This window comes from Oncorhynchus mykiss, chromosome 9 (assembly GCF_057628025.1).
Source record: "Oncorhynchus mykiss isolate SJ-2025 chromosome 9, ASM5762802v1, whole genome shotgun sequence".
Classification (NCBI taxonomy): Eukaryota; Metazoa; Chordata; class Actinopteri; order Salmoniformes; family Salmonidae; genus Oncorhynchus; species Oncorhynchus mykiss.
The window spans coordinates 26,787,607-26,800,747 of NC_143030.1; the positions used below are offsets into that span (position 1 = coordinate 26,787,607).

At 42.6% G+C, this 13,141-nt stretch overlaps 1 protein-coding gene across 15 annotated transcripts in view; it reads right to left on the minus strand.

The window, feature by feature from the left end:
- Positions 1-208: 208 nt before the first annotated feature.
- Positions 209-13,141, minus strand: part of dhx15 (DEAH-box helicase 15) — a 36,184-nt gene continuing 23,251 nt past the window's right edge. For 4 of the 15 annotated variants that reach the window (XR_016483172.1, XR_016483173.1, XR_016483171.1 and 1 more), the window contains 6 exons: positions 12,444-12,552; positions 8,882-9,073; positions 7,120-7,234; positions 6,065-6,255; positions 1,647-1,816; positions 209-1,289 (listed from right to left, as the gene is read on the minus strand). Coding sequence is in view for 11 of the 15 variants with exons in the window: in XM_021615153.3 (XP_021470828.1) it covers positions 1,172-1,289; positions 1,647-1,816; positions 6,065-6,255; positions 7,120-7,242; positions 8,882-9,073; positions 12,444-12,552 (903 nt within the window). In the remaining 4 variants the exon portion in view is untranslated. Of the gene's footprint in view, positions 1,290-1,646; positions 1,817-6,064; positions 6,256-7,119; positions 7,243-8,586; positions 9,074-12,443; positions 12,553-12,741; positions 12,859-13,141 lie in introns of those variants that run through there. The other 11 variants (XM_090183847.1, XM_090183848.1, XM_090183846.1 and 8 more) reach the window with 4 other exon arrangements.

Genomic DNA, 13,141 nt, shown 5'->3' on the forward strand with positions numbered 1-13,141 from the left:
TATTCCCAGTCATGTGAAATCCATAGATTAGGACCTAATTTATTTATTTAAATTGACTGCTTTCCTTATATGAACTCTTTGAAATTGTTGCATATTGCATTTATATTTTTGTTCAGTATGCAGAGTACATATCTATATGCACAAAAAATAACTAAATTGACTTCCAAGGCCAAGCTTGAAAAGCCAAAAAAAAATGCCAAGACCTTCATTACAAATTATTACAGTTTATTCATGTTATTTAAAATGGATGACCAGGTGATTTCCCAGTCTGCACACCACTATAATCTCACATTTGTTCACACAAGGGGATCTCCCCTGTGTCCATTAACATACATTAAAGGCCCTATGCATCTGTTTTTATATCAATATCAAACCTTTCTTATTAAATAAGTACCTTACTGTGATAGTTTTCAATTAAAATGGTCAAAAAGAAAGCAATTTCTCAAGCAAGAACTTAGCTTGGACTATCTGGAAGTGGTCTGAGTGGTGAGGGGAAAACGGAAAACTAGCTGTTATTGACAGAGGTTTGGAACTCTTTCTTATTGGTCTATCAACTAATTTACAAAAGTCCATCCCATCAAAACAGGCTGAAATGTCAGGCTCTTTTCAAACAGCTCTTACACTAAAAGGGCATTATCATTTTCACAGTATTATTCCAACCTCAAAAACAATATATGAAACACAAGACAATCACGTTTTTAACATTTCAACATTTCATTTCTATTGAGCCCCTCCCCCTAACATAACACCAAAGTCTGGTAGCTATACAAGCAAGACGGTGGGTGCTAAACCGTCCACGCTGGTATTTTCCTTAAATTGAAGTCAAAGTTGGTTCAATGAATTAGCATGGAATGTCTCTACCTAAGTACATTTCAGTAAGAGTTCACACTTTCTAAAAAGGAATGTCTACATAAATGGTCATGCTTTACCATGGTCAATGGCAGTAACTGTGTTGACCGCTAACTCCTACCCGGATCGGCCGCAGTGCCAACCACCTGTTAATCACAAATGACTACAGGTGGTCAAAATAAGGAAGACCCAAACAAAAAGTATGAAAATAATACATTATGAACCAATGAGAAGAAAAGGCTTTTGAAGAAAATGAAGAGTGCTCAGATAAAGAGTTCAGATGCCCTTAGTGCTGGTGGTATTGTTGTCATACACACTTGTGTTAGTACTGAGAGTATTCCTTGGTTGAGAGTTTAGCTATGATGCGCTCCAACTGTCTCTTGGCTTCACAGTTGGGGAAGTTTCCCATCTCATAGTACTGCGGGGCGATTTTCACCAGCCTGGGAAAGGACACAAATAAACAGTCATGAAATGTGTCTGTGAGTGAGTGAGTGAGTGAGTGAGAGAGATTGGTGCAGACATGTAAACCAACAACGCGCACAGTCCCACAAACACATAAGGAGCGGGCTGACTGCTGTTTTTACACACGCAACTCACATTCTCACCAGTCTAGAAGGAAACATGAACACTAGAAGCTGTAGTCTCGCTCTCTGGAATATGGATCTAGGAGCAGGCGGGTTTGACTGCAGGCAAGCACATTCACAGACGCCTAGAAGAATCTAGGCGAGGACCGACTATAGTCAGGAGCACACGCACTAGACAAGATGGACCTGGGGCTAGGCAGGCAGTGAGCTTACCACTCTGGTTTGATGTCGGTGCAGGTGCGGATGTAGTTTTTGGTGGTCAGCACAAACTCATTGTACATCACCCACTCCGGCTTGTGGTCCAGCACAGTGGAGGGGTGCAGCTGGACCACCTGGTTGTCCTTCACAGTCAGGTAGTGGCCTGTACGCTCCAAATGGGCTACCTGTCAATCACATACAGAGACAGTAGGCTAGATAGTAGCTGCACTGGGCACTTGTTCACACAAGACTAACTACATTTCAAGAGGGCTTCCATTGACATTTATTAACAAAATCTCACTAATGCATACAGTATCAACTAATTTAAAGTCCATACACGAGGGATATGCATCTTTCTCTTTCAAGACGATTCAATGTGTATCTAGATACATGGGCTCCGATACGATACAGAAACAATACGTTTTAGTTTGAAATTATTTTTGTGCGATTAGGTTTGATTATAGAGGAATGAATCGATGCGGTTCGGTGGGATACGGTTCGATGCTCTAACATCTGTTGCATAAACACATCCATTTTCCATTAAAATCTGCTGAGCTGACTTGTGTGTCTAAATTATGTACAATATATGTCTATGGTGTATGTAGTCACCTGAGCCACTGTCAGATTGGGGGCAATGTATGATTTTCTCTTTTGATCTGAATTAAACATGTTTTAGCTAGTAATGTATCAAATAATTAGCTATGGCAATGAATAAATAGCACAACTTCGGATTTCACCCCGTCTCAAAACGAATGGTTTTGGTCGTTATGTAATTATCAACTTGACCCTGTATATCTAAAACTGACCATATACACAGATTATTTAAAGCAAAACAACCAAAACTATTGCTGATGGGGAACCTGAACAATCGTTAAAAAAAATCCAATATACAGTGCCTTGCGAAAGTATTCGGCCCCCTTGAACTTTGCGACCTTTTGCCATATTTCAGGCTTCAAACATAAAGATATAAAACTGTATTTTTTTGTGAAGAATCAACAACAAGTGGGACACAATCATGAAGTGGAACGACATTTATTGGATATTTCAAACTTTTTTAACAAATCAAAAACTGAAAAATTGGGCGTGCAAAATTATTCAGCCCCCTTAAGTTAATACTTTGTAGCGCCACCTTTTGCTGCGATTACAGCTGTAAGTCGCTTGGGGTATGTCTCTATCAGTTTTGCACATCGAGAGACTGACATTTTTTCCCATTCCTCCTTGCAAAACAGCTCGAGCTCAGTGAGGTTGGATGGAGAGCATTTGTGAACAGCAGTTTTCAGTTCTTTCCACAGATTCTCGATTGGATTCAGGTCTGGACTTTGACTTGGCCATTCTAACACCTGGATATGTTTATTTTTGAACCATTCCATTGTAGATTTTGCTTTATGTTTTGGATCATTGTCTTGTTGGAAGACAAATCTCCGTCCCAGTCTCAGGTCTTTTGCAGACTCCATCAGGTTTTCTTCCAGAATGGTCCTGTATTTGATCCATCCATCTTCCCATCAATTTTAACCATCTTCCCTGTCCCTGCTGAAGAAAAGCAGGCCCAAACCATGATGCTGCCACCACCATGTTTGACAGTGGGGATGGTGTGTTCAGCTGTGTTGCTTTTACGCCAAACATAACGTTTTGCATTGTTGCCAAAAAGTTAAATTTTGGTTTCATCTGACCAGAGCACCTTCTTCCACATGTTTGGTGTGTCTCCCAGGTGGCTTGTGGCAAACTTTAAACGACACTTTTTATGGATATCTTTAAGAAATGGCTTTCTTCTTGCCACTCTTCCATAAAGGCCAGATTTGTGCAATATACAACTGATTGTTGTCCTATGGACAGAGTCTCCCACCTCAGCTGTAGATCTCTGCAGTTCATCCAGAGTGATCATGGGCCTCTTGGCTGCATCTCTGATCAGTCTTCTCCTTGTATGAGCTGAAAGTTTAGAGGGACGGCCAGGTCTTGGTAGATTTGCAGTGGTCTGATACTCCTTCCATTTCAATATTATCGCTTGCACAGTGCTCCTTGGGATGTTTAAAGCTTGGGAAATCTTTTTGTATCCAAATCCGGCTTTAAACTTCTTCACAACAGTATCTCGGACCTGCCTGGTGTGTTCCTTGTTCTTCATGATGCTCTCTGCGCTTTTAACGGACCTCTGAGACTATCACAGTGCAGGTGCATTTATACGGAGACTTGATTACACACAGGTGGATTGTATTTATCATCATTAGTCATTTAGGTCAACATTGGATAATTCAGAGATCCTCACTGAACTTCTGGAGAGAGTTTGCTGCACTGAAAGTAAAGGGGCTGAATAATTTTGCACTGCCAATTTTTCAGTTTTTGATTTGTTAAAAAAGTTTGAAATATCCAATAAATGTCGTTCCACTTCATGATTGTGTCCCACTTGTTGTTGATTCTTCACAAAAAAATACAGTTTTATATCTTTATGTTTGAAGCCTGAAATGTGGCAAAAGGTCGCAAAGTTCAAGGGGGCCGAATACTTTCGCAAGGCACTGTAAGCCCCGATCAGCAGGTATAGGCTATAGCCAGATGAACGTTGACTCCGGTAGCTTACTTTTATTCCGGTAAAACACATTTTTCAACTGCACAATAACCTATCAAATTACATTGGTTTTTACTCAACTAATAAAGCCTAATATTGTGCAAGCCAGTTTACAAGCATTTGAATGCTGAAGGTGCCGCGCAAATGTGCAAGATCAGGAATAGTCCGCCTACATCTTGTTGGTCTGCGCACGAAGCAGCACAGTGAGCAGTTTGACTCGGCTACTGATATTGCCTGGGGTGTTTCAGCATGAAAAATGACTTGTAGATCAATGACACTGAAGAAGAGGACGTATCAGTTGTCACAAAAGAGTAGGTATTTTCAGAAGGTAGAAAAAAGTAATATGAGCAAAACGTTTTAGTGAACCGGCGATTCATAACATTTGAATCTATTTTCTGACCGATGCATGCAACATTTGGATTGGTTTGAAGTCCCACAGACCGATGCACTCAAATCTTAAACATTTGAACCAGGGACCAATGCATATCAAACGTTACATTCCTACCATACACGCACAGAAACACAGTATCAAAGGTTTACTGATCAGGCACTCGTGTTTTTTTTAAAATCCTGAGGCGATTTAACATAGTTTTTTTACCATCTATAATCCCTGCAGCCGAATCAGCCTATTCAGGTATGAACTAGACTGACCCCTTGGAATGTAGTGTACATCTTAAAGTACAATGAACACAATCAATTACACAGAAAAGGGAAGAAGAGGCAGCTCTGGGCTTAGGCGTTTTAACTTCAGCAGAATTTGCCAAGTTAAGGAGGGCGGTTCATTTTTGGTTTCCGTTCGGGGTACTTCAATATGCAGACGATGGCTGCTGTGATTAACGAGGCCAATCAATCAGTCTCAATAAAGACCTCTCCAAACAAAGATGTGCGCTCAAACGCCTCTGAACTGCAATATGAGCTACAAATGTGTCTTTGCGATAAAAGGTTAATGTTGACAAATATTGTTATATTAACGGCGTAATTCAACTTGTCAGGTCCCTTGTTTTCAGGTTCCCCCAGAAATGGACTTTCAACAAAATGTCATTTATTTTCCCTTAGCAGGCAGCAAATTGCCTTGAATTCTTATTATGTGTTTAACTGGTAGTGCCTGTGTGCGCACACTTAGGGGAGGCGATCCATTACAATAAGCATCTTGACGTGTTGTGTTTTAAGCAACAGTGTAAACACCTGTTAACTAAACAGACATGGTGAGTATCGAGAAAACACCACCAAGGTGAAGCACAAAAGCAGCGCTGCATCTTACTTCAGTCTTAAAGGGGCAATCTGCAGTTGCTACAAAGAATTTAACTTCTGTCTCGTGAGTTTAGTTCAACTGTCGTACCCCATCAGAACCCAAAATATACGCTTGTTTTACGGCAATGTTTGTTAAAGTAAATGTAAAACTATAGCCTCAAAACATGGTTAAAACTATCATTTTTAGATCAGTCCTTGCATCCATAGCTCTGTGTATGAATTTGAGAGCGGTTACATTTCTCCAGCCCCATCTCTCAGCTTTTTACTGAAACAGGGGCGGTAAGTACGCTTTGTTATTGTTTCAACTGTTGATTGCTACTTTAAGGGATGGCATTAGTTTGACAAGCTAACAAGCTTATATTGAAGACGGGTTATCTAACCATAAGTCAGTGGTACAGTGCTATTTTCCAATTTCAAAACATTGACTAGGGTTAACTAACTAACCCACATACTCTACTCTGGCCTGTGACATTTTTGGAACATGTACAAGGGACTAGCCAACTACCCAAAGGTCAAAGCCAAGTGCTGTGTTGTTGGGGGACAATATGGCGCCATTGAGCATGACAACACATTCTGAGACAGACCCTCTGGGTCCTTCCTTTCTGTTTGGCCAGTGAGCACTGACCTGCATGAAGAATCCTGTGACCAGCGCTCTGCGAATGTTGATGTAGTAGTCTCTGCTGGTGAACTCTGTGCTGCGGCGGGGCAGGCTGAAGCGGTCCATGATCCGGGACAGCTGCTGGCGCACGTTGTCGGCCGACATCAGCGACCTGTAGTTCACAAAGTTGTCGTAGCACCACTGTGTCGACTCATGGTCTGTGAGAGGTGAGATATAGATTTACAGTGCTTTCAGAAAGTATTCACACCACTTAATTTGTTCCATATTTTGTTGTGTTAAAGCCCGAATTTTAAACTAAAGTAAAACTACAAAACATTTGACAAAGAAATTATATTTTTGTCCTGAATACAAAGCGTTATGATTGGGGCATATTCAACACAACACATGAGTAGCACTTCATATTTTCAAGCATGGTGAAGGCTGCATTATGTTATGGGTATGCTTGTCATCTGCAAGGACTAGGGAGTTTATGATAAAAATAAATGGAATAGAGCTAAGCAGAGGCAAAATTCTACAGGAAAACCTGTTTCAGTCTGCTTTCCAACAGACATTGAGAGACAAATCCACCTTTTAGCAAGACAATACCTTAGCACACAAGGCCAAATATACACGGGACCTGCGTACCAAGAAAACATTTAATGTTCCTAGTTACAGTTTTGACTTAAAATTGTCTTGAAAATCTCTGGCAAGCAATGATTACCTACCAACTTGACAAGAGCTTGAATATTTTTTTTAAGAATAATGTGCAAATGTTGTACAATCCAGGTGTGCAAAGCTCTTAGACTTACCCAGAAAGAGTCACAGCTGTAATTGCTGCCAAATGTGATTCTAACATGTTCAGACTCAGGGGGTTGAATACTTATGGAATCAAGATAGTGTTTTATCTTTCACAAATGTTTGAATTTTTATTCCACTTTGACATTGCAGAGTATTTTGTGTAGATCGTTGATAAAAAGGCACTGTATGTTAGGTGACATTAAGGTTGGCTTACCGGACACAGATTAAACCTAGTCCTGAATTCTAATAAAGCATGCTCAATGGACATTCTGTGGGACACGTACTCTGTTTGAAGGCGTGGTAGACATTGAGTAGGGTCAGGTGGTCTCCGTCAATGTGGGCGAAACGCATCTTGGACTCGTCGGCCGCCTTCCTAGCCTCCGTGGGTCGTACGAAGCACTGTGGGACTAAACAAGGTTGGTATGGGCCCCAACACAGCCGCCCATAGGGATGAGTTAAGCAATTCCCACAGAGAAGAACAAGGCCTCGGGTCAGAGAGGCCAGAGAGAGCACTTCACGGGGCACAGAGCATTGCCACAGGTGCGTGTCGGAAGAAGGGGGTGAAGGGGGGGGTGGGAGAAGGCAAAGGAGTGTTGGCTTTCTCCTGCTTTGCGCAGGATTGAGGTTAGATGTTTTACGAGCTGCATATTGTAAGACCTAACCTCAGCCAGGGTATGAGAGGGGCATAGAAAGGGGCTCCAACCCCCAAAACATTATCTTTACTCAAACTGTTTTGCTAAAGGGCATTTATGAGGCTAGCCTGCATCTGACTCATAAGCTCTTTAAGCGGTGGTGCAGAGGGACACCAAAGAAAGTGTCCTCTTAACCACTCAATCTTTGCCTGAGCACTTTAGAGGGAAACCCATGGTCTTGCATCCACGCGGAAAAGCACTTGTACATCAAAAGGCTGCATCAAACACCTCCCGCCTTCCCAAAACTTGTTGTGAGCAGCCTAACGTTAAAACATAGTCCATCGTGGGCTTAACGGGTGAAAGCTGAGTGTTTATCGATTCGAACCCCTACACTTGGTTGCCTGGGCGATGCGAGGCCTAGTATCCACTGCTGACTCGGTAATGAACTCAGCAGAAAACCGGGTTCCTTGACACACCAGTTATAGATGTGCAGCCTGTCCAAACAGCTAGTTAAATTCCCTTTCCCTCTGTTCAAAAGCATCGGATTCATCTCAATGAGCAGCACTCTGCTTTGGCAAGCCTAAAGTGCAATTACTGCCGCAGCACATTGGTGCTGCTCAGACTATAAACTCATTAATTTACTGTAGACACGCATTTTTCCTGCCTGACAAATATTAACTGACTGACACCACCAACTCCTTCTGCTCTACTCTTTCTTCCTCACTGTGTTCAATGGGGTCGTGTGCAAAGTTAAGGCCCATTAGAGATTAAATTTGCTATCAGCCGCAAGTCAAATCACATTCATCAACATCGTTATTGAAATTCACAGTTGCAGAGATGGAGTTCAGATTACACCCCCTATACACAGCTCTTTTTAGAACTCCATCAGTACTAGAGTGATGTCATTGCTACAATGACAGAGAGGCATGGTTTTATGTTCTTTCCCGGACAAATATGTTTTTCTAACGAACCAGGTGTGAAATGCTTGGACCAGCTCTAGACACCAAACAAACAAATCTAATGTCAACAACTGCATATCAAAGGCTAGATAGAGTAGGGTCTTCATGTTGTGTCTGCAGACACAATCACATAAAAGTCTTAAGTTTCAGGAGAAGTTCATTACTTTTTTTATTTTACTTAACTAGGCAAGTTCATGACTTTAAACATATCATCTAATTATCTCCAAAACCTGTCAGGTGAAATAGGCTAAACAAGAAAGGGGTCAAGGGTGAATGGATCATCGTCTGGACAACTAAGAGAAAAAAAATTGCAGATGCAGGGCACTGAATCCATCTTTTGTGGAGGATGAAGGGCAAATTTGTCAAGAACATACAACTTTCACAGGAAAATTAGTGTGCACAATAATGACGGTGGCTTGTGATGGGCATACCACACTTTTCTCCCTGAGTATTACCTGACAGCATGGCTGTGATGGACAGGATCTCATTGGAGCAGTTGAACTCGCAGGAGGCAATCACCATCTTGGCTAGCTGCGGGTCTAGGGGGAACTCGGCCATCATGGAGCCTAGCTCCGTCAAGTCGCCGTCATCGTTGAGCGCCGCCACGTAGTTGAGCAGCTCCAGGGCCCGCATCAGGGTTTCCGGTGCTAGAGGGAGACGAGAGAGGGAGACGAGGGTAAGAAAATATTTGTACTATTGTCAACCGCTGCCATCTTGGACCAGGTCTTTTCACACAAAATGTTTATTTTATATCAAATGAGAGTAACCTGGATAAATAAGGTTTAAATAAGGAAAGGTTTAAATAAGAAATTGAAGAGAAGCACAGGAAGCGCAAGGGATGGCATAGGAGGAAAGTGAAAAAAAGAAACCGCCGAGGAAGATGGAAAGAACACAAGGGGAGATTAAAACAAGCACCTCTATATGTGATGGCCGGTTACCCCGAACGGAAACTTTAATGGTGGAGGGGAGACTCATTTTTCATCTTCAGCTCCGCTGATTCAAAACAACTCTAATGCAATTACAGGGGAACCCTTCACTTAATGCATCAAAACAGGGCTCCCACGTTTGGTTAAAAGATTTTCCCCAAGATGCAATTATTGACCTTCGGCTCGGGAAAACTGAAGCCTAATGACCAGTTGCATGTCAACTGAAAATTAGCTTCGGCTTCAGCTGAGGGCCATGTTGTTCACTTTAATTTCTCTCAAATAAGGAATCAAAAAAAGCCTTTTTCAAAATACAAGCAGGTATTTTCTTATGACGAACAAATCGATTCGGGGCATCAAACCTACTTTTGTTATAGAAAAGTGAGATCTAGCCACATTACTTTATCAATGGCTTGTGGCAGACGCACTCCTTTTGGAGGAAAATCTGATTTTGCAGTATCTGTAACATGATGCACAAGTGTGGAAATGCAATCTATACATGATGCACCTCATCAGAAATAAACTATTGACCACCTCAATACATGAGAATCCAATATATTAACCAAGGGCCAAATCAATGGGACTAAAGGCTAAAGGGTACATTAAACTCACATTGGCTTTGAAATGTACTACTCTGCAAATGTCAAGAGGCAAATGAATCCCACCTAAGGCTGGTCCTTCCTGTAAATCGCTACTGATTTCTCTGGGACTTTATGTGATTTGGTGAGCCGCTTCACGCCACTGCCACTGTGCTTATTGAGCGTGGAGCGAGGCAGGTTGACAGAGAAATAGACTGGCCTCTCGTGTGCTCCCTGGTTACAGGGTGGAAACCAAGGTTCTCCATTAAGATTCAGGCCTAACTCAAATGCAACACAAACTAAAAGCCAATGGCCTCCATGCCTGGGTTCTTTGGTTAACCTTAAAATATGTGGACCTCTCCAATCCTTGCTCACTTCAAGGTGTCACCCTGCCTGCAACTTTTCATTGCATACAGCCACAGAAAAGAGCAGCAGCTCAATGACAGTGTCCCCACTTGCCTTAATGACAGCAGCACAAACCCAAGTCGTGATTAAATCCTTTTAATGTGCCCAAATTGATGATAAATTAAAACAAATGGCTGATGAGACTCATCCCCCCACCATCATAGCAGCAGAGGTTTTCAATCGTCTCAAGGAAGCATTCCATCTCTCAAGCCCTTTGAGGAGCTGACATTTTATTCATTGGGTTGTCTGGCCTCATCAGTCAGATGACGGTGTGTGGACAATCCAAATGGCTACAGGCTAAGGCAGGGGTTCCCAAACCTTTTTTGGTCCGCAACCCCATTTGTGATCCCAATTTTTTTTTGCAGCTCAATATTTACTGTTTTAATTGGGGCTATGCCAGTCTATTAGAAATTGGGACTAGCGCTCTGGCCGGGCCAGTATTTCAGAGTTTCTCTCACAACTCCATTTTTCAAAATCAGGCGACGCCTAGTTTGGGAAACGCTGGGCTAAGGAGCAAAACATGTTCTAATCATGCTCCTCTACCTGGAGACCCACATCCATTGCTCTCTTTAACCAGTTCCAGAGATCCACTTGGCTGAACCCAAAACTCTGGCATAGCCATCCTGGGAGTGGTTCTTCTGCACCGCATGTCAAATTGACCTGTGCGCCGGCAAGATACAAAGACTTTTCTTGGAGGAGAAGCTTTGAAGTGCGTTGGAGCGAGGGCACAGCATACTCCGGCTATTCATCTTTCTAGTCCAATCAGCTCGTGTTCCCGGGGCGCTAAGCAGCTAGTTAGACGGACCCAGTGCCTCCACTGACAGCGTGTAGAACTTCCAGGGACAGCCTTTTTTGTGGATGTGGATGAATAAGGTAATCATTCCTTCCCCTCATTCCCAGTTAGACTAAATGGACAAGGCTTGAGTGGACCAGGCGGGGGGCTAACCCTTAAGTGCTAGGAGACGTATAGTTGTGGGAGAGAACTGAAGGGGGTGGGTGGCGGAGGTTGGGGGAATAGGTCAGTCACGTTTCACCGGCGGAATATAAAGAGAAGGCAATAGCCAAGGTGATACCGGGGCTATTGATGTAACCAATTTCATTCTCAAAATGGTGTTTGGCGCCGTGGATGGGGAGAGATGGGTTTAATCTCGGAGGTGAGATGAAAACTGTATTAAGGTGGTGGGGGGGTCTGGGGTTGAGGCTATGGACAGAGAGTCCGGGGGGGGAGCAGTTCTCCTTGGGGAGAGTAAGAACATAAGAACACACGCATGGTGTGTTAGCTCCGGGGCTGCTGGGAAGAGAAGTAAGTGACATTGGGACGAGACAAGGCACCTCTTGTGCGTTTTGGCCAGGCTCCAGCCCAGTGCAGATGAACAGGGAGAATAGGGGGTGCCTGGAGAAGCGACAGCCCAAACACACATCGACTGACCAGCCAAACTACTCCTCCCTAGTCACTACACCATGTCCACCCACAGCAGATAGAAACAGACTTGTTTTGACAGTGCAGTTTAACTACCTATTCCGGCAAAGGAGCAAAGAACCACAAGGTCCAATGTGGTCATTATGCTCAACTTCCAAGACAGAACAATTATTTTAGACTCTACAAACACTCCACATTTTCTCTTTTTCATTTTTCTAAGCTCATAGCTGACCCAGATTGGGTGTCATACATCAAACATTTTCAGTTCAACAAAAATGTTTTTGTGGACCTGAGATGTACCCGTCCATGTCTATTCATTAGCCCTTAACAGATGATTCTGTGATTGAAATGAGACAGAAATTCACCATGGTGTTATCTATCAAAACCCAAACTTTACAACTTGAGGCCCTATTCAATCAATCTCCGTAACTGGGTTTCCAGGATAAGTCAAGAACATTAATCTCTTTTAAGTCAAAAAAAAAGTCATGTTTGGCTATGTGATTTACACTGTGAAACAAAGAAAAACTCAGCAGCATATACAATCACACTGTGTACACACACTGTGCAGAAATAAATTAATTTAGCCTTGACTGAGATTGACTGAATAGGTCCCCTAGTAACACAAAAACAAGATATTAACACAACAAAAAGTTCTATCCCTTTTGTCAAAATGCAATAAAAGAGTTATTACCTGGTGGGTCCATGAAGTCGAAATGGACCAAGTCGTCGATACCTAGCTTCTTGAGCTGCAGCACGACCGAACCCAGGTTGGACCTCAAAATCTCTGGATACGTGTTGTCCTGTGACAGAAGAAAGGGAAACCGGAGGAGACGGTTTCAAATCAAAACAAATTAGTAAGGGTGCTGATTATCTCGTTACACGCACTCGTACGTCAAAGTGAACAGAAAATAGAAGTCTAGGGCCGCTTGAAGGGCTATTTAACTTGTTTTAAAATGCCCTCTGCCAGTCGGTGTGACGTGAAAGAATTACCCTGTTAAAGTGGAGGACTGGGTCTTTCACGTGTTCATTTGTCACGGGGGGGGGGGAATCCGTGTCACTGGCGCAGGTTATTAAAAAGAGCTGTGGGTGATTGGTGGGGAATCCAGCTGTCAGAGTGAAAAGGGCTGAATAAGGAATAGGAGACTTGTGTTCTAAGTGGAAATACTGGATAGCTGGGAAATGGAGATGTTTATTTTCAGTGTACAGGTATAATTAAGCCTCATATGCCTTTTCTCTGTATAGTCTAGAGGTACAAGTGCACTGCACTTATAAGAATCACGGATACAAGTAAGCAATGAACGACGATGCTCTGTACACTCTCTGGAAATAATGTAAGATGTAGATATCTCAACCTGGGGACATTAGCATTCCTAAGCAGCTTCAAATAAT